This window comes from Phyllosticta citriasiana (assembly GCF_038021145.1).
Source record: "Phyllosticta citriasiana strain CBS 120426 chromosome Unknown IWZ02scaffold_9, whole genome shotgun sequence".
NCBI classification, from domain to species: Eukaryota; Fungi; Ascomycota; class Dothideomycetes; order Botryosphaeriales; family Phyllostictaceae; genus Phyllosticta; species Phyllosticta citriasiana.
Window position 1 is genome coordinate 839,031 of NW_027117286.1, and position 24,370 is coordinate 863,400.

At 53.7% G+C, this 24,370-nt stretch overlaps 7 protein-coding genes across 7 annotated transcripts; 4 read left to right on the top strand and 3 right to left on the bottom strand.

The window, feature by feature from the left end:
- Positions 1-101: 101 nt before the first annotated feature.
- On the top strand, positions 102-804 carry IWZ02DRAFT_313957 (uncharacterized protein). The gene has a single exon (XM_066764107.1). It carries the CDS (start codon positions 207-209, stop codon positions 585-587), a length of 381 nt encoding a protein of 126 aa, XP_066621253.1. The 5' UTR covers positions 102-206; the 3' UTR covers positions 588-804.
- Positions 805-1,984: 1,180 nt separating this feature from the next.
- Positions 1,985-3,630, bottom strand: IWZ02DRAFT_456148 (uncharacterized protein). The gene is made up of 3 exons (XM_066767836.1): positions 3,097-3,630; positions 2,602-3,004; positions 1,985-2,547 (listed from the first exon to the last, which is right to left on the bottom strand). The coding sequence occupies exons 1-3, from the start codon at positions 3,598-3,600 to the stop codon at positions 2,360-2,362; spliced, it is 1,095 nt and encodes a 364-aa protein (XP_066621254.1). The 5' UTR covers positions 3,601-3,630; the 3' UTR covers positions 1,985-2,359.
- Positions 3,631-4,376: 746 nt separating this feature from the next.
- On the top strand, positions 4,377-5,366 carry IWZ02DRAFT_348031 (uncharacterized protein; the record flags this gene model as incomplete). Its single annotated transcript, XM_066764230.1, has 2 exons — positions 4,377-4,493; positions 4,728-5,366. Coding segments are annotated over 2 exons (756 nt in total), but the record flags the coding sequence as incomplete, so codon positions are not given.
- Positions 5,367-10,732: 5,366 nt separating this feature from the next.
- On the bottom strand, positions 10,733-12,700 carry IWZ02DRAFT_380899 (uncharacterized protein; the record flags this gene model as incomplete). Its single annotated transcript, XM_066765133.1, has 5 exons — positions 10,733-11,230; positions 11,283-11,556; positions 11,617-12,193; positions 12,245-12,500; positions 12,563-12,700. 5 exons carry the CDS (start codon positions 12,698-12,700, stop codon positions 10,733-10,735), a joined length of 1,743 nt encoding a protein of 580 aa, XP_066621256.1.
- Positions 12,701-14,231: 1,531 nt separating this feature from the next.
- On the top strand, positions 14,232-15,697 carry IWZ02DRAFT_434613 (kinase isozyme 4 mitochondrial precursor; the record flags this gene model as incomplete). The annotated part of the gene is made up of 2 exons (XM_066766378.1): positions 14,232-14,401; positions 14,458-15,697. The coding sequence occupies 2 exons, from the start codon at positions 14,232-14,234 to the stop codon at positions 15,695-15,697; spliced, it is 1,410 nt and encodes a 469-aa protein (XP_066621257.1).
- A 2,261-nt stretch (positions 15,698-17,958) lies between these two features.
- Positions 17,959-20,498, top strand: IWZ02DRAFT_456160 (uncharacterized protein). Its single transcript, XM_066767837.1, has one exon. It carries the CDS (start codon positions 18,005-18,007, stop codon positions 20,219-20,221), a length of 2,217 nt encoding a protein of 738 aa, XP_066621258.1. The 5' UTR covers positions 17,959-18,004; the 3' UTR covers positions 20,222-20,498.
- Positions 20,499-21,129: 631 nt separating this feature from the next.
- IWZ02DRAFT_522336 (2-dehydropantoate 2-reductase-like protein) lies at positions 21,130-22,663 on the bottom strand (the record flags this gene model as incomplete). The annotated part of the gene is made up of 3 exons (XM_066770830.1): positions 22,241-22,663; positions 21,376-22,191; positions 21,130-21,326 (listed from the first exon to the last, which is right to left on the bottom strand). Exons 1-3 carry the CDS (start codon positions 22,287-22,289, stop codon positions 21,130-21,132), a joined length of 1,062 nt encoding a protein of 353 aa, XP_066621259.1. The 5' UTR covers positions 22,290-22,663.
- Positions 22,664-24,370: the final 1,707 nt, after the last annotated feature.

Genomic DNA, 24,370 nt, shown 5'->3' on the forward strand with positions numbered 1-24,370 from the left:
TGGTGGTGGTGGGGCTTGTGTTTGGTTTTGCTTTTGGGATTTGGGTTTGCGAGGGGACGGACATATGGACATGACATTTTCACCATTGTTGACGCGTACAGGCAGGGAGGTACATATGATGTGGGTAGATAGGTCCGTATCAATCAGTATGCGCAGAGTAAAGCAGACGGACGGACAGACAGACAGACAGACAGACAGACAGGGCCATGTCATCATCATCGCTTCTCTCTCTCTCTCTCTCTCTCTCCCTCTCTCTCGCCATGCGAACCCGGCTAAGACGAATCTCGCCACACTTCCCTCCTTGCGATTGCCGGTTGCCTCCCTTGACTGCATCAGCACGGCCTCCTTCTCCGCGGTACATGAGAAGAGTGAGGATTTCGAGGATCGATGAACAGCATTTGTCAGTGCCAGTACACCTACTCGTCCGTCGCTGTGGCTGCTGCTGCCACTTAGTTTCCCGTGGGGTATGGGGAGGACGGGTACGGTCAATGCGTAGAGGAAGAGTGAGAAGTGTCGAAGCTACTACGTACTTTGCTCCGTCACATATCTATCCACGCACCGCCAAACCTCCTCCTATCATGCTATGATGCGCCGCATGCGAGCAGTCACTCACGCTGAAGATCTTTCTTCATCTCGGTTTTGTGTTGATCCGAGGTGTGTGGGTACCCATGTGAGGGTGTGCATAACGTCAACTCTGCGCGCCAGGCTACCTGTACCTATTAAATGTCCACCAGCCGCCCTCAATTCCTTCTGTCGTGAGGAGAGGGTGGCCTTTGGAGGGAGGGACGGAGGAGGGAGGATAGGTACCTAGGACAGAGCAGTGGAAGGACGAGGTGACAGGGGAATGCGTGTTACTTCCCAGGCGTGGAGGAGAGGTAGGAAAAGAGTAGAGCAAAAAGGGTGACTGTGATATATTTCAGTTGTAGATGTAGCTGGCTGGTGTCTGCGTCTTCAAGGGTTGACTCATCATGCTCTCAAGAATTTCATCCAGTAGGCATTTGAGGTTTTGAATAAGTCTGCCATGGCACTCACACGTATGGGTTTCTCAGTATCATTGCTCCTGCCTGCCTGTATTACCGTCTACTCGAGGCACTTGTTTGATCCAAGGAGAATGGAAAAATCTACGTTCTCTGCGGGCAAGATGACTCAATCTGTGTGTGCATGGCAGACAGATCCCTAAGCATGACTGCAACCCCTCACACACACTCCAAGTGGCTCACCCAACTCCACTCTCCATCTCAGCGAGCGGGCCCACCTCCTCTACCGTCCAAATCTACTCCCTCCCCAGAAACCAGAACAAAGGCCGACGCTGGCCGAGATGTGCGGTAGTGGTGAAGGCAGTGGTGTAGTAGGTGGTCTGACAGTGGGGCACGGCGTCTCTTTCGACGTTTCCATGCATAAAAGTACCCTGCCCGCATGCATACATGCATGCGGGTGATGTGGCATCGACGTCGACGATATGCCCCCCACTCCTCCGCATGATGCAGTTGCTCGCTGGCAAGGCCGGCTGGCGGGCGACCTAGTGGACGTCTTCTGGAAGCTGTTATGCGGCTGGCACTGTAGAATCGGGAGTCCATCGATAGCAGGGCATGTTGAAGTGTTGAAGCAGCAGAGACAGGTCAGAGCGAGCTGATCACAGCAGGGGGCTACGCAGACTCTTTGGAAAAGTATGTTCAAGACACTTTCCGCACGTGTTCAACACGGCCTGCGGACACTGCAGAAGGCGTAAGGTCTCCCAAACACGATGCATGCACGCGTGCGGTGTCGTCTGCGCTTCGTCTGTTAGACTTAGTGCCTGCCATATCAAGTTAGTCGCACATGGCAATAGGCGCGTTCCGCCTGCAGTGTAACCGCAGTGGTAATCAAGCGCGACCTGTGGCGGCGCTGCGGCGTCCGCGTGATATGCAGGCTGACATGGACATGGCACCACTCGCGCACTAGAAGGACACACAGCCAACAGGACCAAGACGATTGTCGCCTTGGTCGCCGTGGAAGGCGGCAAAAAGAATTTGGCAGACGTGATTTCATTGCCTTGCGCGTTCACCATACCTTGGTTCAGTTGTGAATCTCTTTTCCCAAATCGAAAGTACCGGCGCCGGTTCAAGCCATGCAATGTCCTAGACTTTCGTACCACGAGCATGCCGCTGTCAGAGGAGGTGAGAAGGTCCGGATAAAGAAAAATATTAGTCGTGACGCTGAGATTTGACATGTACCGCCAAGGCTCGAATAAAGCATTTTTGAATGTGTGCTGCATGTACTGAAGGCAAGCGCACATGTCTGCCTTGGCAACTGATGATTTGTCGTCTTAGCGCAAAGCTTGTGATGGGGAAAGACGAGGGAAATGCTCGAAAGCGCGTTGTTACAAGGCGGAAGTGGCTGCGGAGGACGCTGCTCCGGCCTCGCCAAGCGTCACGGGCGGCGTGCGGCTATCGAGGCGCAGAGTTGTCGGTTCGTCTTCAGGGCGCAGCGGCGGGCTGGAAAGATTTGAAGTTGTTACGGGGGCCTGCGTTATGGGGGAGGTAGGGTTAAGGTCATGTAATTGACGTTCTGTGACCGGTCAGTCGCAGTCAGGACAAATATGTAAAAGGGCGTGGAACGCACCAAGTTCGCGAATTCTCATCTTCAGCATCTGATTTTCGCGCGTGAGCATCTGCGTCTCAGCCTGGTAAAACGCACTTTCATCCCTGTTGCCGGCGGCGCTGAGAAGCCAATCTCCGCTTTCGCTGTGGTGGCTTGTTGGTCGTAAGGCAGGGCTGCCTGTCCTACTGCTATTCCTAGAGCGCCTGTGGCTACTGTTTCGTGAAAGGGAGCCTTGTCCAGGCAGCGGCGAGCGCGGGCGTGGGGGAGCGATTTGCGAGACGTTGGATTGAGAGGCGGCAGCAGACTGGGGGAGAGAGAGGGAGCGTTCTGAGGACGGAGTGCTATCGTCGATGGCGGAGGGTTCGTTCGAGCGAAGAGCAGCGATTTCAGCTTGCTGGCGGCGGATCATGTGCAAGAGACGATTCTGGTAGGGCAGGTTAGCTGTAATTTTTTTATTTTTTTTATTTTTTTTCCCCCTCTGACATAGGGTCTTGGGGGATCCCTGCCGAGACGTACAACTTGAGCCTCCTGCTCACTTTCGAGTTCCTGATGTATTTCGCCCAGACTTGGAGCGCGTTGGTGATGGGGGCTTGTGGGCCACGAGGGGCGGTGCGAGTGCAACGAGGGGCTCATCTGAATCTCGCTAGGCTGTGGCAGGTTAGGGTCCATGAGGTTTAGCTGCATGCGCACGCTCGACGGGCGGCGTCCAGCCGAGTTGGAGTTGCGATGGGAGGAGGAGCTGGAGCGGCGCTCTTCGTTGGCATTGAGCATGGCGGCGACTTGGATCGAGTGCGGGGCATGGTGGGCAGGGCCGGTAGCGGAAGCGGAAGCGGTAGCGGTAGCGGTAGCGGTAGGGCTGGAGGGCTGCTGCTGCGACGAGGACGACATGGGGGTCGAGTTGGAGAGCGATGGGGAACGCGAGGGCGGCAACGAGTTGAGATCGGGGGGCATTTTGAGGATGAAGGCCGGAAGCAGTGGTCGGGTGTTGGTTGTGCAGGTTGGCAGGTGATGATGATGCATGTGGTGGTGAGGTCTCCCCACCTCACCGACAGCCGACGATCCCATGCAGGAACCAACAGAGATCGAGTCCCGTGCTCCAACAACAAGCCAGGGCATCTGGCGGTCGGGGCGCCGGGCGGGAGGAGAGGGACAACGACGACGACGACGATACAATACAGAATCCGCCGCCCGTTTGTCTCGTACGTCGCCGCCGCCGTCCATGGGGGGGTCCTCGCCCTCATGCCTAGCGCCCGCCGCGTGAAACAGCCGCCCCGTTCGTCTCGAACCCTCGAACCCTCGAACCCTCGTTCTCGACGTTAACGGTTAGTCGGTCGAGTCCTCGCCCCTTTCTCTCTGTCAAACTCCTCCTTCTGCAGTCCGTCCGGCGCGTGCCGCCTCCAGGCTCCTGCTGCTCCAGTCGGGTGCCAGATAGATTGCCTCACTGCCCTCTCCGTGTCCCTTGGCCAGCTATTCCTGGCTCCCTCGCGCCCTCGTCCATATTGCGACGGGACCCATCAATTCTTCCCACCCACCTTCGCTCCCCGCTCTTGTCGCCCACCGTCGCCAAGGTCAAGGCTGCCCTGTCTGCCCGTCCGAGAGCCATGTCTGACGCTGACGGCCTTGCGATCATCGGGTCCCGCCGCACTCTCAAGGATTTGCCGCCGATCGATACATCAGTCCAAAATGTCCCCCCCCGTCAGCCAAGCGTACGCTGGAGCCGCACGCGTCCTGTTGTGCCACTCTACCACGACAAACTGGCTGCCAATGCTCCCATTGCCTCTCTCGACCACCGAAAGTCGACCATGTCGCTCTTTCACCTCTTCAGTCGTCCAAAAGTGGAGCGCGCCAAGGGTCACCACGAGGCCGGTCTAACCGCTCTGCGCGAGCCCAAGACAACCACGGCCCTGAGCCCCGTCACTGCAACACCCTCGTCCCCCAACAAGTCGATGCAGTCACGATCCGTCCCAGTTCGCTCCCGCGGAGGCTCCAAGAGGCAGAGGTCCCAAAACTCGGCCAACTGGGAGCCGCCTCCCCTCTTCCAGGCCTACCCTCAGGCAATCAAGCATGCTCTGCTACAGGCGACCAATGCTTCGGCCGAGGCCATCATCAAGACCCAGAGCCACAGAAGGCAGTACAGCTTGCTTCAGGAGAAGCTCGAGAGCAAACTCGACATGTCATCCATCCCCGAGGACAAGACGGATGCCGAGATGAAGAGAATGGCCCGCCGCGAAAAGCGCATGTCAACAAGCTCGCAGCTTGGAGCCCCGGAACTCTCTCACAAAGTCTACGTTCTCACCACCTCCGGTCACGTCCTCCAGTACGCGGGCGGTGGTCCCTCTGACCGTCTTCCCGAAAAGGTCTTGCAATTGGGCAGAGATTCGGCCGCCTTTGCCTGCGACCTCATTCCTGGAAAGCATTGGGTCCTGCAAGTTTCCCACGCAACCAACGAGGAGGGTGTCGTCACGACCCAACCGCCCAAGTCGTTTCTCACTCGTTTGCGGGTCGGTGCCGCGGCTAAGAAGACGGCTTCAACTTTACTCCTCGTTTTTGACAGTCCAGACGAGATGGGGGCTTGGTTATCGGCGCTGAGGAACGAGATTGACATTTTGGCTGGAAGGAGGTCGAGGTCAGATACCACGGCAAGCGAAGACACCGGTCACGGATTACAAAAGGCTCCTAGCCACCGCTACCTCGTCCACCGAGATAGCAATCGGTTTGATGCCGAGCGCACCCCGCCACAGTCCCCTGCGGAAACGCCTCCAGCCAGCAACGCAGAATGGTCTTCAGCAGGAACTTCCAAAGTGCGTCGCAATGCGTCGACGGCGACCAACAACACTGGCCGATTGGCCTCGATACGACAGTCCATGGAGGCCCCATCTACTGCTCCGACAAGTGCCTCTTATGAGCACGCGCAACTGGCACAGCTTAGAGAGAGCTCTCGCATCTCTGTTGTCTCCAACAGAACGTCAGGCACTTCGCCAGATACGTCTACTGCCCCACCTTCACCTGGTATAGATGCGCCACCCATCCCCGAGGACGAACCACCGCAAAGTCCCTCGACCCTCAAGTCTTTCGTCATGAGCCCACCTAGCTCCAAGTCCAACCGGAGGTCTATGCCCACGAGGCCACTTTCATCAACCGGCGAATTTGCAGGCGATGGTCCAAATTCCAGGCCTGCACGAAACTCGCGATTCGGCCCTTCTCCCCCCGGAACTCAATCTTCGCCAGTGTCTCAAACCGAGGAACAAAATGCGCATACTAAACAAGGACCATCCAGACCATCGACGAGTCGCATGTCGTTTTCTCGGCCCTTTCACACCAGTCCGTACAAACCTCTGCCTACGATTCGGAGTTCCAGCGCCCCTCCAGTCAAGTCTCCCGACGCCGAAAAGGAGCCTGTATCAACTGCAGATCCTCCGCCTGAAAAGCGAGTATCAACTGTGGCTGCGGCAACGGTGCCTACGGGAAAAACCACGAACCGCCAGGCGCCAATCAACAGACCGGGTTTTCGGCGAATTCCTGTCCGACCAAGCAACTTTGTACCCCCTCGTCGCATCTCCTCGCTTGGCCCTTCTCTGCCGGTCAAGGTCAGCCCCGAGTTGACTGCTAAGCGGAGCACTCCCCAACTTAGATCCCTCTCTCCAAGCGCCACCGACCACTCCGAAGAGGTGAAACCTGCAGAAGCGACTCGGATTTCGGTTCAATCCGCCCAACAGCCTACGGAACAAGCTCCACTGCCAGCCGTTGCAAGAAGTGGACTGCCTGAGGTCTCGATTAGCTTCTCGACAGTGCATTCGCAGTCGCCCAAGCACATGCCCATCACGACGACGACGCAAGTTCCCGTGTCGCCCGTCCTCCCGTCTTCGCTTCTCCCCGTGCAACCTCCCGTGCCAGCGCAGCAAGCACAGCCTCCGCAGACACTCAGGCGTCCTGTCAGTATGCAGATTCGCTCTCAACCTGGTGCCGCGTTTCTTTCCAATCGCCAGCCTGCCGGTGTCTCTACCAAGGTCCCATTTGGCCGCGCTCCATCCGTCGAAAGAAGCTCGTCCAACGGCCGTCCTCCTTCGGCTAGCAGCAACCGCCGTCCGAATACGCCACGTGCGGCTTCAGAACATGGTTCCGACGGCCAGCCCAGAAGAAGCGTCTTTCCAAGACGCTCGATGCCAGTCATGGGCTTGCCGCCTCCCGCACCGCCACCAAATATGCCTCTACCCCCGCCTCCATCAACTTCGCCGAACCCTGACAGGACTGCTGTTGTTGTTTGAGCGACTGTCCTTGGCGAAAGGAAGCGCAGTTGATGGGATTTCAACCTCAGCATGCGGAATCCAACTTTGTGCTGTTGACACACTCGTCAGGTGCTTCTATACGAGCGTTTCGAGTTTCGTTTTGAAAATTTTTCAATGTTTGGGCCATCAAGCTATTGCCTTTTGCCATCCATTCAGCTTCTGAGGGCCACTTTGGTATGTTTCCACTAACCAGGTTTTCAAGGTTTCATTATATTCAGCCGCGGAACAAATGGCACGTGCTCTCGCCTTGCACTGTACAACAGCTGTATCAAAACCAATCCGCATGAACCTGTAATGTCTTTGGTTGAGATATCCCCCGTTATTTCTCGTTCCTGTTGTTTTCCCATGTTGAGCCTCGCGGCTCGCCGTCTCCAGATCTTTCCTTACTGCACGTCTTTTCGTCGGCGTATGATGCGGTGTTCTTTTTCCTTTCTGTGGCTTTACATCGCGATTCTCTTTCCGCATGCTTTGGCTGCATGCATGCACAAACACACGGTCACCATGGTTGGTTGGTTTGGGTTTCGGATGGCTTGATTCCACAGCAAAGTTTGACTTTTTGTTTTCAGATGTGGTTAGCGTTGGGAGGATGAATGGGGTTTGGGTTGGGTTTTGCGTCTAGGTTGGGGCAGCGTCTTTGGTCTGGGTTTGTTGTTGTTTGAATTTTTAGGTTTTTTTTTTTTTGTTTTTTTTTTTTTGGTGCCGGCGGCTGGATGGCGCCGGCGGCGGCCAGAACCTGTTGCTAGCTCGCTGCTAGCCAGGTACCGACGGCTGCCAGGTCAGGGTTTCGCTGTTGAGCTGAGCGGCATTGACTGACGACTGATTGGACTTGTCTCTGCCATCCCCCCACGGCTCCTCTACCCGCGGCATGTCTGCTGTCAGTGCTATGGCACATCGACGGATTGCGACTTCTCTGTATATGATCGTTTTTAGACAGGCTCGTCAAAACGCGAGACCTGCAGTGGCGAAGAGTTGAGTGGAAGCATCTTCGGCTGTTCACAGGGACATAGGGGATAGCTACCATGGACAAAGCAGTCGCACATGCAGCAATACAACAACTAGGCAACCCACGATCACCATCATCGTCAGCACCACCGTCGTCATTCCTGTCCTTGAGTGTTTGCCACATGTCAGTGGAAGGAAGGCCGCTCGGCTAGGCCAGGCCAGACCAGGCCAAGACCATTTCAGGAACCCACTCTCCCATGTAGTCAATCAGTTGCCTATTCCAGAGCAAGAAATGGCAGGCATCATCTTCTTTTGGGAGTTGGCCTATCCACCTGGTCTCACTTTCTCCGCTCAGGGCCTGTTGCGCATTCACGACGGCATTGCAACTGAGTCACCCGTGGACCACAGATGTACGGCACGTTTCCAACGCACATCCATCACCTCGACATCCACCAAAACAACAAAAACTAGCACAGCACTCTTGCGCCCTCGCAAAAACAACCCCTCTTCAAACACCGTCACTCACCCATCACTGCCTACCGCCATCATCCCAGCTCGCTCTGGCTGCAAACACCCACCACACCCCGTAGCGCACGCCGACGAGTCAGTCGGCAAGCCGCGCGACAGCTGCCGAACCATGCTCCTCATGCAGCCCATGCATGCACCTCAGCCATCTCGCCTCGCCTCGCCTGGGCTTGCGCAACATCCCCATCCCTTCAGTATCTAGTTGAACTCTATCAACTCCCTCGCTGTCTGTTGAGCAGCGTGGTTGCGCGGTATGTCAATCGACAACGTCCAATGTCTTAGATTACCGTGGCAAGTGAATAGTCAACAAGCTTGGCAGCTGTCCATTCCACTCGTCATACTGTCGCGTCTACGCCCCACGTGCGCGTGCGCGCGTTGGGACCTCGCTCGCGCCTCGGAGTGAGGGGAGATTGGACTTGAATGCTATTCCCTGGCTGCGCGCATTCTTGCGAACAAGCTAGCAAGCTAGCAAGTCGAGCCGCAGCCGGCGCCGCCGCATGCTGAAACGAAACTTGTTTAGTAATTTGCAAAGGGCGTGGCGTGGCGTGTGGGGGGGGGGGGGGGGGGGGGGGGGGGGGGGAGGGACGAATGTACGGGCATAGTGTAGAGGTGGGATCGCTATTCCCGTAACTTGGTGTATTGGTACGGTCTGAGTGCTGGTGTAGGTGTGAGTGCGGCTGCAGGCTACGGTGACGATGGAGCGGCGGGCGTTTGCAATTGAGGAGTGAGGATTGAGCTCGAGGTGGGAGGGGGAGGGGGCAGAGGTGAATTGGATAGGCGGGGCTGTGAGGGCAGTGGTATACTGTACATATTATGTATGGAGAGCTTTGATGATTCTGAAGATTCGGTGTGTAGTACTTACTTATCGAATAGACAACGCCCAAGTAGAGTCCATTGGAAAAATCCAATGTGGAGGCAGGCAGCGCGAGAGACAGCTGAGTACCACCAAGGTCAACGCAGGTAGGCACCTCGTCTCCTTGACTTCCTGATCCGACGAGTGCCAAAGCTCCGTCTTGAACTTCACCTTCATCTCCCCTATCAACATCGGGCACCTTTCAAACGCTCCCAACTTGCACATCTCAACAGCTTCCACCTTCTCCCCCCACTCATCACCCCCAACCCAACTCAATCCTCAGACACCGAGGCCCACCACCTTCCCACCACCCTACCTGCCCTCCCCTCCACACCAAAAAAGCACAGACACACCCACGCAGGCCCGCTTTTTCCCTTGCCTTGGCTTGCCGTACCGTGACTGCATGCATGCATGCGCTGCACGATTGCTTGCTGATAACGTTGGCGCTGCGCACCCGCAGCCGCGTCGGCGTTTGCGGCATGGAAGGAAGCGCATGGATGCGCCTGCTGGCCGCGGGCGGGCCGGCGAGCCTAATTCGTGGGTGGTTGGGCGGTCTGCCTGCTGCTGGGACTTTGGAGGTGGGGGCACGCTGATCTGAGGCTATTTTGGAGGCGGAATAAGGCCGCGGTATGCTTTTTTCCTGCGCTGCGATACGAGGGCGTTGGGAGGGAGGTTGAGGTGGAGATTGGTAACCTCTGCTTGTAGTGCTGTGATGGATTACACTTTGAGGAAAGAGAGAGAAGGCTTGGGGGGGGATTCCGGCGCGGTGAGGGGAACTGGAGATTGAGTGGGAGCAGCAAGATAACTCGCGCATCGATTTGTGTCGTGAAGTGTTCAGACGTACTTGACAAGTAGCAGGTCAAGCCGTTAGACGGCATTGGGAAGCCAACTTCCGCTTCTCTTTGGATTTTTGTAACGACATGGGCACTGCATTTCTCTCTGAATCTGAACGCAGCACGGATGGCAAAGGGAGAAGGGGGAGAAGGGGGAGATTTGGATTTGCTACTTGAGGGGCCACCGGCAATCTGTGCAGTCGACGAACAATGTACTCGCCCATCTTTTGGCAGGATTGATAAGGAAGAGAGTGAAAGAAATCGGACTGATGAAGACGGAGGGGATCCTGAAAACAGGATGCAGATACTTCAACCAGCTTTGATGCAAATGATCTCCAGAGCCAAGTAGCGAAATTCCAAGGCGAATGAGAGTAGACTGGTTCAACGGCGGAAGTGCCCGGCAAATTGACCGTAGCGGCTATGCAGTCAGTGCCTCTATGCAGAATCATTGTGGTAAAGGTGACTTCTGCCGCCATCATTGAAGACGTAAACTAAAGTGGAAAACTAAACCGCGAGAGGAAGAATGCTGAAACTGGTCTGAAGCAGACTGCAGGACTAGCGTCTCGCTCTCGCTTGAGTGCGGAGTGACTACTGAAAGGGAAGCCAGGCGCAGACAAGAGTTGGACGATGTGGAAACGAGCTGAGAGAAGAGTCAGGACAAGGAAAATGCACAAGAAGAGCATCATTTGAACATACTCAGTTCCCGAGACCGCTCAATGCGCCCTCTGCCACTCGACGTATCTTTCGTCCCCTGTGAGGCCTGATCCAAGAAGCTTTTCCAACTCAGCCTTGGTCGGATTCTTGCTCAAGCGATACGGCCATGGCGAGACAATTGTGTGCTCGCTCTTGAGCTTTACTCCCGCGGCTTGGGCCATGAGGTCAAAACGGCAGTCCTCCTTGTATCGCTCAAAGACGCCGTCAAAGTCTTGCAGTAGATCATACGCCATTTGGCGTTTTACGGCGTCCGCACTTGTCGCAGAGTCAGCCTGAAAGCTTGGCGACTGGCTTGTAGGTGTCAGTAATGCAAGCACGCGTGGCATCTCTCGCATCATCGTTTCCATCTTGTCGGCTTGTGTGATTGTCTGGCCGATGGCATTTTGAAACAGCGTCACCAGGGTCGCATGTGGATTTTCCCCCACAGGCCGGAGAAATGGTACGAGAAGGTGCAGACACTGGAGCCCCAGATAGTTTAGATCGATTATGTTGGATGCCTGCATAGGTTAGCCTCTTTCCAGGTGATGGAACAAACCACGGAGATCAAACCTCAATCCGGTCGAATGATCGTGCTAAAGTCGGGTCGGTTGCCAATGCTTTGGGTAGATCGATGACATTAATGTTGATCAGCGTGAAACTCATCTTCAGGGTCTTGAGCTTCGAACAAAAATCGACGAGTAGTTCTCTGATGTGGAAAAACAATCCACCATACAGATCATTCTTCGCCAGTGGAGTCTTTTGGAAGATGTCGTCGAGAGACCATCCGTCGAGCGGGTTTGCAGAGTCTTTCATCGGCCACACATCTCGCTCCTGGTAAAATGTACTACGCATCTTTAGAACCTAGCCATTCTCTCGATGTTCCGTCGAAAGCCCGATCACTTACGGATTGGGTGTGTCGAACGCCGCAAGCGACGCTCCAAACGGCATCAATATTCCCTCGCTGCGAAACTGCTTCGTTGCAGTGCGCCATCCAGGTGGCTGTGTGAACAGTGCCCTTTCGAGGTAATCCTTCCTCTCTTCGGCCATCGTTGTCGCTCGACGCACGCGCCGAGCCTCCTCCATCGTCAGCCCGTGGGGCACTTCCAGATAGCCTGGAAGCGCATCCCAGGAAGACTTCTTGAGTACGACACGCATCGAACAAGTGCCGTTCTTGAAAGTCTTGGAAAGAAGGCTATCAGCTGGCTTGTCCTTGATCTTCTCACATACATCACGGATGAGAGGTAGAACAGTGTCGTGTAGACAACGCAGCACCGAGGAAGGAATCAGCGCCGAATACCATGTGTGCAGCATAGCCGCTGCCGCAGCTGGTGCGGGCTCGACGTAGAGAGCGATGAGGAGCAGGATGACATTGCGGGCCACGACGTCGAAGTCTTTGTCGTTCACAAGAGCAGTAATCGATTGCGAGAAGTTGGCTGGAATGCCTGCAATTGATTTGATGACATTGCGTGGGTCACCTGAAGCTGCAATTTTTTGAATAAGCACATGGACAATTTCACGGCCTGATGACATACCAGCAAACAGAAGGCTGATATCCTTGCTGTAGGCAAGGCCCTCATTGCGCTGGAGATTAATGACATCCAGAGCGGGTACATTGCCCCAGAGAAACTTGATCTTGCCAAACGTTGTCCAGGACACGTTGGAGCTCATGAAGCTGGGCATTCGTTGTTCATCTTCCCAAGAAGGTCGCCAAGTTGATTTCATGATTTTCGATTTGCAGTCAACCTTGTGCTCCTTCCAGTGGCTTTCCTGGCATTCTCTACTGCAGTACTGTTGGTGACGTAGTTAGTATCCAACACTTCAAAGTGTTGGAAAGCTCGGCAAAAACTCACAAGAACAAGAAAGCAGCCAGAGCAAGCTTTCGATCCATTTTGGCGGCAGGAATTGCCAGTAGTGGTGTTGCTGTTTGCGCATGGGCAAGATGAAGGACCGATGAGGCCATCTAGAGGGGCTGATGCGTTTTGTGACATTTTGAGGCAGCCCAAGGACTCGCACGCTGCGGTGAAGTCGCAGAAATGGTGGGAAGGCGGCCGGCGAGGATTTTAAGCCTCTTCTCGTGGTTGCTCGTAGGTTTGTAATCGTTGGGGCTGCCTGAGTGCAAGGTGTTAGAGGCTTGCAAACAAGCGACCAACTACTGTAGATTGTGCATTCAGGATCCACAGCAGAGCAAAGCACAGGCAAACCATGCAGCTACCCTCGCATCGGATCTTGGAACCAGAAATCGTCTCAAGTTACCAATGGCAGCTGCGAGCAGCTAATTCTGTGAAAGAATCGACTTTCTGATCTGCTCAAGACTATTTCAAGATTATTTTTTTACTCTTCGCGTAGAGTGCCAGGAGCGAGAAGACCATTTCATTTTAGTCGCGAAAGAGCACTCTGAGAAAAGAATCATGGCGGCATCGAACCACTTCCAGGCTGGTCAAAGGTTGAGCACGTAGCAAATAGGGTGCTTGCAGCAAGGAGGTTCGCGTTTCCGAGCAAGAGGCTTTGCAAACGGCTTGACCGACTCCCCAAATGCATGGTCCATTGCGTGCCTGTGAGGTGGAAATTGCTGAGCTCTGTTCGTCCTTTTTATCTTTGTGATAGTTTTGACGGAGGAGCCGCGCTGAGGACTCGTTTTGACTCGTCGATGAACAAATGCGAGGGGGACAAATGCATTTGAGAAATTCTGGCCACCGGTCTACCTTTGTTGAACGTTTTCCCCAGTATGTGGCACAACTAGGGATGCAGCCTGCAGAACTCAGCGATTCGCCGAAACGGAAGCATTGAGCGGATACCTTCATGTGGTGGTATTAGTATGCAGTACCAAAGTAAACTTCTATGGTACCGATACTCCGAACCAAGACGGTCGGCAAGTTTTGAAATTCAAGTTTTGGTACATGACTATCCAGCTTCTGGTTTCTGCATCAGATGATACAGATATCTCTAATTTGATCTCTAACAGAGATCGTGAGGCGATTCAGTTGGACAGTGTCAAAGCTTTCGCAGGGACATTCGTGTCGTCGAAAGATGACCAAATGAAGCTTCAGATGGCCGCTGATGTGTGTTCCACAGCAGAATCAGCTGAGCGAACGAGCCTGGCGTAAAACGGACGCAGACAAGATTTTTTCTTCGATTTTGCCAGGCTCGCGAAATATCAGGCTATCGGAGCATGACGGTAACGCGTAAGTAGAAGCAGCGCATGCAATCCTGTGGAATATTTGCAAATGCCGGATGGAGCTTTAAATCGAGCTCCAGAAACCATCACGACCAGTGTTGTTAATTGTCAAAGCCTCCCGAAAGGCTGCATAGCCGATAGCGAAGGGTGACACTGAGTGAGGTTGTGGATCGTCACGGTGCGTCATGGCCCAGGGCATTTTAGCGCCATGTTGAACCGTGCCCTTAATCTTATCGCGACAGACACGTGATGCCGTGTACCCCGTCGGGACTCGTCAACCCTCCTGCTCCAACTCTGTTCAGACAATTCATGATCCAACCACGCCCCTCTCCTGCCAGCCGACCATGCTTCGGGTTATCTCTAGACACGGTAGGTCTGCCACGGCACTTCGACATCCCGTGACGGTCCAATTCTCTAGAAGTGCCCATCTACAAACCAAATCGGTCACCGACGACGACATAGCCCAGCTTGCCGCCAGTCCTTTGCATCCCTTGACCCTGACCGACCTTGTTAGGTTTGATTCTGAAAGAGATCATCTTGCTTGTCCACTTGGCTGACGAGAATTCTCAGGCATGGACGCCCACCACTTAACGCAGAGCAACTTTACGACTCTGCCAACTTCACTCTCTCCATCCTGCCCGCCAGACTTGCCCATCGCATTCAATCCATGAGGAACCTGCCCTATATTGTCGTCTCGAACCCCCACGTCTCGAAAATCCACGGAAACTACCTTCATTCGCTATCCACATTATTGCCATGGGCAAAGAGGAAGATCACAACGCTCGAGGAGGAACTAGAGTTTACGGAGGTCATGGCCGACCTCGTACACACGCATGCAAACACGATCGGTACACTGGCTAGGGGTTTCCTGGAAGCGCGACGGTACATTACACCGCCAGAAGTCACAAAATTTCTGGATGAGCATCTTCGCGCTCGCATCGGCACCCGCCTCATCGCAGAACAACATATTGCGTTACACATGTCGTCGCAGCCCCACAAGGAGCTTTGTCCTGAGCCGGAACCTCAAAGGTCATCCTTCATCGGCGTCATCGACACATGCTTGCGTCCGGCCGATGTCATTCGTCAATGCGAAGACATGGTTGCCGAACTTTGCGAACTCAAGTACGGTGTGCGTCCTTCGCTCGTAATCAACGGCGAGCCTGACTACACCTTTGCCCACATCCCGATGCACCTCGAATACATCATCACGGAGCTTCTCAAGAACGCATTCCGGGCAACAGTTGAGCGAGGGATGGAGCGTGAGCCGATCGAAGTGACAATTGCGCCTCTCCCCGAAGCTCCCCCACCCAACAGCAGCGACGGCATCACAAACTTGGAGCAGGGGAACTTGGACAGGGCAAGCAAGACCGATACGATGTTAGAGAAGGAGACACATTCTCCGGCAGTGCGTGCTGCCGCAGCAACCATTCGTCCTTTGGCCGAAAGTACCCCTGGCGTCACTATCCGCATTCGAGACCGTGGAGGAGGCATTGCGCCAAGGAATTACGCCAGGATATGGGAGTACAGCTTCACGACATTCAATGAAGAAGAAGCAGAAGAGCCAGACCTTTACCATGGTGGTGCCCCAATAGGTGCGGGAGGCGGCTTGGATGTTTTGAGCGGTAGCGGCGGAGGATCCAGCATTGCCGGACTTGGCTATGGACTACCCCTCGGAAGAGCCTATGCTGAGTACTTTGGAGGGGGTATCGCTGTGCAGAGTCTGTGGGGCTGGGGCACAGACGTCTACTTGAGCTTGAGGGGAGTCGGCAAAGTGGAGAGAAAAGATGAAAAGGGACATGGAGGTCAGTGAGGAAGCATCAAGATGCTGTCGATTTTGCATGAGCATTGCAAGCATTCTGAGATTTCGTTGGGTGAAGAGCATGGATTTTGCAGTCCAACGGGAAGGGAACCCAAGAGCTGGTCTCTGCAAAACCTGCCAAACTTCGCCAAAAGCCTCGAAAGTGAGGCTCAATGGGAAGTTGCGCCGTATAAAGACCCATCGATACTGGTCTCAGACATGAAAAAATAAAGGGAAAAGCCTGATCCGCTGGGGATCAAGGCAAGATTCAATAGCAAGGATGGCGCAAGGCTTCGAGAAGATATGAATGAATGGCATGAATGATGACCTGGCATGGACCTGCACACATCTCAAAAACACAGCTTCGTCGGCACACTTGCCCCCAGTCTCGGATCATATTCCCGGTTTTTCTTTGATTTCGCTTTCAGGTTCTTATCGATTCTTCATGGAACACATTGCGAGTGCGAGGAGCAGGAATCGCCGGTAGACGAAAGCAAAAAATGCAGGCTTTCTGCAATTCTTCTACGCTTAATCAATGTGCTGACTCAACAGCTGGACTTCTAGGTCTCATTTCGAGAACTTGGCAACTATTTCAGTGTGTTGCGGATACCATTTCTTTCCTCTGGAACACAATGACAGAGTGCCTCGTTTCATCAAACCGATTTTCCATTGCGATGATTCAGTTGTTGGGCTTTTTTGCCGCTTTAGGTACGCTTGCGGAACGCACTGATAGTTGCTAGAGGAGCCTATCAAAGACATGTCAAGACTTACTGGAAACGTACTTGATGGGTCCAATGGCGCCTTACTTGGAGATTCGCTCGTGAGTTCCCGCGCCACTGCTGTACCAGCCTGGTGGCACAACGGTCCCGCTGCCCCTACTGATAGCTCTTCAGGGGGCTTTTATTGAGGGTCTATATGAACAACAATGAGCTCCGCAGGATTCACTATCAGCAACGATACCGTCCAAGTGGTGATTTACCACATAAAAGGAGCACGATCTGGCTGGTAGCAGCTATTCCAGGACTGCCGAGCCCGACAAATCTTCGCCCTTGCATACATTCGCGGGGCTGGGTCTCGCCAGGGAGGATGAAGAAAATTTCTCACCGGCACCAGGGTCCTTGAGTGTGCGCTTTAGCGAGGAATGCATCCATCAAGGCACCGGCTGGACTTGCAAAAATCCCATCAGATGGGCGTGCATTACCCCTTTTGGCATGGATTGCAAGAACGACAAACATCTTGGGTGGCCTGCTCAGACTGCCATTGTTTTGTGGCCAAGACGATACGAGATGGAATGCTCGATAACGGCTATGGCGGTATGTCACAGGGACAGAAATGGGTGGATATAAACGAGAATATTGTTGGATCCTGGCTGCGCTCGAGAGAATTGCCGTTGGAATTGGATGGTCAGCGGTGGAATCGAGTATTCACACTTCCAGTCCATCGTACAGACGTCTTCCTCCCGCTACATCTGTTTTACAGAACTGTCCCCGTTGTTGCAAAGGCGTGACTTCACAATGTTCACCAGTCTGGCCAAGGCTCTTTACTCCATTTCCCCATGGAGAAATTCAGATGAACCGCAGACTGTGCTGCAGTTGCTCCAGAGGGCTGCAAAAAAGTGGCCTACCCACACGCTTGCGTTCAAGACCGGAGGTTGGGAAAGGCAACCGGAAGTGTTCACCTACGAGCAGCTGCTCCGAGAAGCTTTGGTCAGTAACGTAGTTCTCTCCGGTCCTTGATGCAACCGCTGACTTGATTGCAGACGAATGCTGCGAAGCTGCGTCAAGCAGACATCATCCCTGAGCATAGGCGCATCATTCTCTACTTCGACTCACACAGCGACAACTGCATCTGGTACTGGAGCGTCATTGCTGCTGGTGGCATCCCAGCGCTGCTCTCGCCCCTTTCCAACAACCAAACGACTTTGGCCGGTGAACTCGAGAACGTCAACAAGACCTTCTCCGGTCCAACTGTCCTGACGACAAAGACGCTTGCAAAATATTTCGTCTCGGTTGAAGGCTTGAAGCCGGTGACGGTGCAGAGTGTCCAACTGGAAAAGCTCGAGGCTCCAATCGGACACGATGATATGTACGGAGGTGGCTGGTTCGATGAGGGCGTTGGAAGAGAAGACGAGGTCACCACCATGCTCTTCACCAGTGGAAGCACTGGGTACGCCAAGGCAGTCCAGTACACACACAGGCAGCTCTGCTCGAGCAGCAAGATCAAGTGCGGCTTTCACAATACGAACAACACCCAGACTTTCATGTCCTGGGTCAGTGAGTACTCCCGTCCCGTTTTGATCATGCGACGCTCGACTAATGGATGTGGGCAGGCTTTGATCACTCGGCTGCTCTCTGCGAAAACCACCTGCACGCAGTATACGCCGGAGCGAGTCAGGTCATGATCCCTGCCATCGACTTGATCCGCGAACCTGTTCGATTCTGGCAGGCATTATCAGAATTCAAGGTCGGCTTTAGTTTTGCCCCCAACTTCTTCGTTTCGACCGCTGCCAGGGCGTACAAAGACATGCCTGCTGAAGAAAGGTGGAAACTCGACTTCGACTTTTCTGAGCTCAGGACTATTATGTGCGGGGGTGAGGCGAACAAGACAGTTGTGTTCGAGGCGGGAGAGGAGATTCTCACCAAGTTCGGAGCCCCGAAGAACGCCATCAAGTCTGCTTACGGTCTCTCTGAGACTTGCTCTGCTATTTTCTACAACACTCAATGCCCAAATTACGACGTAAAGAGGCGATACGTCTTCGCCTCTGTAGGCAAGCTTCTGCCGCAACACCAAATGCGCATTTTGGATGAGGACCAGAGACCTGTCAAGCAAGGCTCTGTCGGCTCCTTGCAGCTAAGAGGCGCCATGGTCTTCAACGGATACTTCAATAACGACGTTGCCAACGCCGGCTGCATGACCTCTGATGGCTGGTTTGACACTGGTGATCAGACAAAACTTGACGATCAAGGCAACCTAATCATCGTCGGTCGCTCCAAGGAAATCATCATCATCAACGGCCAAAACTACTCCTCTTTTGAACTCGAGCACGCCATCGAGACTTCAAAAATCTCAGGCATATCGCCCGGATACATTGCGTCTTTCGCCGTGTGGTCAGAAAAATCAGAGTCTGACACTGAGGACGTGATCATTTTGTTCAACCCTGCTGCAGACGCCACTCAAGATTCCCCTGAGCTGCGGAAAGCGGTCGATGGAATCAAGGAGACTTGCATCCGTTTCTGCAGGAAGAAGCCCTCTGAAGTCATTCCTCTGCCCAGAGAGCTCATGCCCAAGTCAACGATTGGGAAACTTAGTCGCGCTAAGCTGAAGAAGAGCTATCAAGCTGGCCACTTTGACCAGTACAAGCTTGCCGAAAAAGCATCCGAGCCCCGCAAGAGAAAGGTTGACGGTGAAGAGTTGGTCACTCCTCTGCAAAAATTGATCGAGAAGGTCTTCGTCAAAGAGACGGGAATCGATCCAATGGAGTTGCATCTTGACATGCCGTTGGCGGATCTGGGTATCGAAAGTCTCGGATATCTTCGGATCAAGTCTCGCCTTGAGAAGGAGCTGGAAGCCGAAGACCCAATCTCGATGGCTCTCTTTCTTGCATGCCGGACGATCAGAGATGTCGACATGATGCTGCTCGGGCTGGGCTCCGTCACGCCCGAGTACGACCCAATCGTCCCTCTTGTAACAAGCGGATCCAAGACTCCCCTAATTCTCTGCCACCCTGGCGGTGGTGAGTTTCTGACATGGCTCCCAATGCTCCCATATGTCCCCGACCGTCGCGTTTTGGCGCTGCGAGTACGTGGTTTCCATAAGGGTGAAGAGTCCTTCAAGACTCTGGACGAGATGCTTGAAATCTACGTCGACGGAATCAAGAAGCACCAGCCCAAGGGCCCGTATGCCTTTCTCGGTCTCTGCTTCGGAGGCATGTTGGCGTATGAGCTGGCCAAGCGATTTGAAAACATGGGCGAGGAGGTCGTCTTCTGCGGTGGCATCGACAACCCCGCGGACCTGCGTAGAATCGCAACTCGCAACAGGGGCCGCAACTTCTTCATCGACCTGCTGCACTTTTTCCAGATTTTGGACCACGAGACAGCTCTGCAATGGGAGCAGGAAATGGAGCACATTCCCGAGTCGGACTTCACTGCCGCCATCTTTGCGCGCTTCCCCGACGGCACGCTCGAGAACTTGGACCTCACGTATGCCAAGGTCGAAACGTGGCAGCGCATCAACCAGAACTTGCAGGACATTACGCGTGCCTACGAACCAACGGGCAAGATCTCAAAGTTCGACCTGTTTTGGGTCAATCCGCTGCCGCACTTCAATTGTACTGATGAAGTGTGGCGCCACGACTGGCTGTGCGAGTGGAAGGACTATGTCACGGGCGCAAGCCAGAAAGACGTCGAGCAGGACGACAGCCCAGGCCCTCTTCGTTATCACCGGGTCCAGGGAACTCATTTCACAATCCTGAGGCCAGAGAATATTGATGTGTTCCAAAAGCAACTGAATCGGGCGCTGGAAGCGAGGGGTGCGTGAACATTGAGAGCGCTGTGTTGATTTGGGTGGCTTGCTCGCTTGCTTTGATCTGCCAGTTTACTTTGTTCGACATACCATTGTTCGGTCGTTACGTACACAAGTTGAAAATGACATTCCGATTTTGGCCATGACACTGGATTGAAAGAATCAGAAAGTACACCTCGACGCTGCTGATTGGCCAAACATATGCGAGACGTTTGAATCGTTTGCAGGAATAGTGAATAAAAGGCGGGAAAAGCTCTAATCGATGAAGTTGCAAGACTCATCGGGTGACTTGTAGATGACAGAAGTGAGGCGTCTGCAGTAAGCAGGAAGTCGCGACGAGGAAGGGGCTTGCGGTTTCCACGGCAACGCGCGCGGGGATGGCTTCGATTACCTTGAGCCACCGACATTCTGGCACCTCACAACGCAACCGTTCCATCAACCCGAACGTCCCATTGTTCAGTCCCCGGTTGGCATTCGTCATGGGACTTTGTGTTGATGACCCAGGAGAGAAACGAAAATGCTCACAGCGAATTGCCGCCTCAATCCGATGTCACTGCGAGCAAGCCAACCAATTTTGCCCACATTGCCGACCTAATGACAACTTCGCAGAAAATGAAACCGGAGCATACCCGCTCGCCTGTTTGGACAATTTCGATTCATTCCCCGTCACGAACTGCTCAAAAGGCAAGTTTTTCTCTATTGAAGGGTCTATCGGTGATGAGGGCAAAACATTCTCCCTACCCATGATTGATCTGGGTAGGCTAGTGATTACAAAATCTCTTTTCCGTCTAATTCCATGGGAAGATGACTCAAAGGTTATCTCGGCGACCGTTACGACCGTTACGGAAGAAAATGAATGATTAAATGGGGAATCGAAAGAATCGAAGGCGGCCGTTGCAATTTGAAAATCCGCGGCGAGCCTCCTACGCGACCACAGCCACTCTGGCGGGTGGCATTTCCAAGTGAGGCAGAGTTTGGGGAGGCACCATGAGACTTGGGCCCGCCAACTTCTCCTCCGCAGCCATTTCAAAGGCCTGGTTCATGGAGATCAGCTTGTCGTACATCATCTTGACTGTGGGAACAGGAACTCCGAGCTTGTCAGCTTGTCGACAAATGTTTCCTGATCATGGTTAGCCAGGGAATTCCACATCGTCTGTTGAATTGCGTACCACAAAGCGATTCGATCTCCATCGGTCTTGCTCTGCGGGCGTCCTGAAGCATTGAGGGCACAACAGCATTGGAGGAACGAGCAACAGAAATCGTCTTTTCCGGAAGATCTTCAGGCAAATTAATCCCCATCTTGGCAGCCACCTGCCAAATTTCCCTCGCCAGGCTTTGAACATTGTCGAGGAAGAGAGAGGAGCTGTTGAGTATCTGATGTGTATCTAGACCGGAAATGGCCGTAACAGGGTTCCAGGCGCCATTGAAAATTTGTTTACACCAACGCTCCTGTTGAACATCCTCGATCGCTTGGAAAGCCTTATCAAACCTGACAAACTCTGCGAGACGGGTCTCATCCCGTGGCGAACGAGAGTCGAATGTGCCGATATGGAACGCATGCGCCCGGATCCCCGCCGGCTGGGTGATGTATCCAGGAACAGGTTGCAAACAGCTGATGTAGCAGATGGCTGACAGAATCGTGTTGTTGTGGAACGTCCTTCGCAAAGGGGTTTCGACTCCAACTCCATTCTGGGCGGTAACCAGGACCGTCCTCGGCGAGACCACGGAAGCAATTGACCGGGCAGTTGTGTCGTCATCAGGGATCGGAGAAACCTTGTTGCTGCAAATAACATAGTCGAACGGAACACGGGACACCTCGAGAGGCGAACGGACTACGCGATGAGGCATAAAGTGGCCATTGCCCCAGATTTTGGTGTTCAGGGTAATGCCCCCTGTCCTGACGGCATCGTAATTGGAGCGGCAAATCACAGACAATCTAGCCAAAGGATTTTGTGCCAACCTCCAGGCAAGCGTGGATCCGACGGCTACGAATGGTGAGCAAAAGACATCCTTAGTCCGCTGAGAGACACGTACCTCCTGTTCCAAAGACGAGAATTTCGATCGGGTTGCTTTTGGCCTTCATATTTGCGGCTTACAAACCACCAACATCAGAAAGTAAAGTATACTTGCCAGGGCCTGCTGGAATGGGAGTCTCAACGTGTAGCAAGACGAAGAGACAGGAGTGGAGATTGAAAACAACAAAGAGCAACAGTACCAGCCGTCCGATCACATCCGTCAAGTCTCTACAGACCCTTTGGCGTATCAGAGGGGGTCCGACACCAGCTGGACATTGATATACCGGGGACGGGCCTGCCAAGTAGATAAGGCTGCTCCATGTTGTGCTTTCTTCGACCCGTATCATTACTCACTACCGTTCTCAGCAGAGCCCGAAAAGGCCTCCCCCGCAAAGAATTGCAACACTCGAGGACCAAGTTGCACTGCCAGCATTCTTGTCCGGATCTGAAAGCCCTGAATGCTCGCTTCGACGTGTTTACCATTCAGTCGTTTCCTGGTCAGCCATTCGGACCCCTACTCCTCGACACTGTTGCACGCTACTTTGCTGGCAGGTCCAACCGCCTACGTTTTTGTTCACTGTGAGAGGATTTGGTCAACCCTGGAAACAACGGGCGACTAGAACAACTACGGTTAAAGGCCGCATAGTAAGTGTTGTTTGCGTTGTCCTTGCCGAGCTGGCGGTATTCAAGTTTTCGAATCTGCATTTCTGCCTTGGCAGCAGACTGATCACATAAATTGCACGCAGCCAGAGCAAGACGAAGAGGCAAGCTTGCACAGAGATCGCGAATTTATCTGACAAATCTACAGCCAGAAAGTCGGCCAAGCGTGCTTTCCAATGCTTGGTAGGTCTATTTCAGAAGATTAAGAAGATTGGCAAGTGCAGCCAGACGAGCAGAGCCCCGAGACTGCGGAACCATCCCCCCTCATTCTCTTTGCAGCCGTCCCGGCCCATCGCTACGCTGAAGACGGAGCGCACAAAAAAGGAAAAGCGAAAGCGAGGCATCTGCAAGCTATCAGTAGGACGTTTCGTGAGGCACATTCCTTCTGAGGTGCCCTGGATGGTGCACATATCTCGCTTGCATGGGCATAGCTCCAGTGGAATGCGATGCTGGCTCGAGCATTTATCAGTGTTGGTTACAATTTCCAGGTCCAAGCGGTGGGCCGGCTGGTGGGAACGCGTGCGATCGACCAGCCAAACGTCGCACGAGAAACGCTCTTCGTAGTGGTGGTGAATGGCGATGGATCGATTTCAAATACCAACCAACGACTTGTGCGCAATGTGCTGTGCACGTTCTGCCCCAGAATACCACGGAATCGATTCCGAGAGACAAATTGGGTAGTTTGGGCAGTAGCAGCAAAATTTGACTTCGTCTTTTTGAGTCGTTGTCACATTCACATCTCTTTTCTCTTCTCTGCGCTGGGTCGCCAGACTTGCCTCTTGGAAACCAAGGCTGCCAACAGCGCCCGCCGAAGCATTCCTGTGCCTGAGGCCGCAGCCTTTGCCACGACAACGATAACAACAAAAACATCGGCAGAGGAGGCTTTTGACAATACACGGAACCAAGAGTGTCGGTTTTTCCTCTTTGGCTTGTTTGAGAAGCGCCACCGTCACAACTGACACATGCCGTCCTCAGCAGCCGGCTCGTGCTGTGGTGGTGGTGGTGGTGCCTTGCCTTGCTATCTACCCACCCGCACAGGTACATACCTCCGCGGAATACCTAAACAACGACCACCGATGCGCCAGCGGAATGGAACCAAGCTTGGCCGTTTCTGTGCTGTTGAACGTAACGGCTATTGGCCAATCATGCCATCCATACATGCACGCTGCTGGCCCAAATCGAGGCAAGATCTCTTGGACTTTGCTGGTGGGAAGATGGATGGCTCTCGATTCTTCTTTGTCGACTCCAATTCGAATGTGTTGATGATGGATGAATGCTCGGTGAGTCCCCCGGGCTCTGCCGTTTTTTCCCCTCTTGCTGGTTGTGTTGCGCTTTTAAGAGCCAGGTGATGTTGTCTGTCGTAGTGATTCCTGCCCTGCTTCCGCTAGACACACATTTTGCCTTAAATTGCCGTTTTCCAGCCGAGTACCGCTTCCGCATTGCCACTTCATGACATGTGTGTGATTGATTGATCGATCGAAGAGTCGGA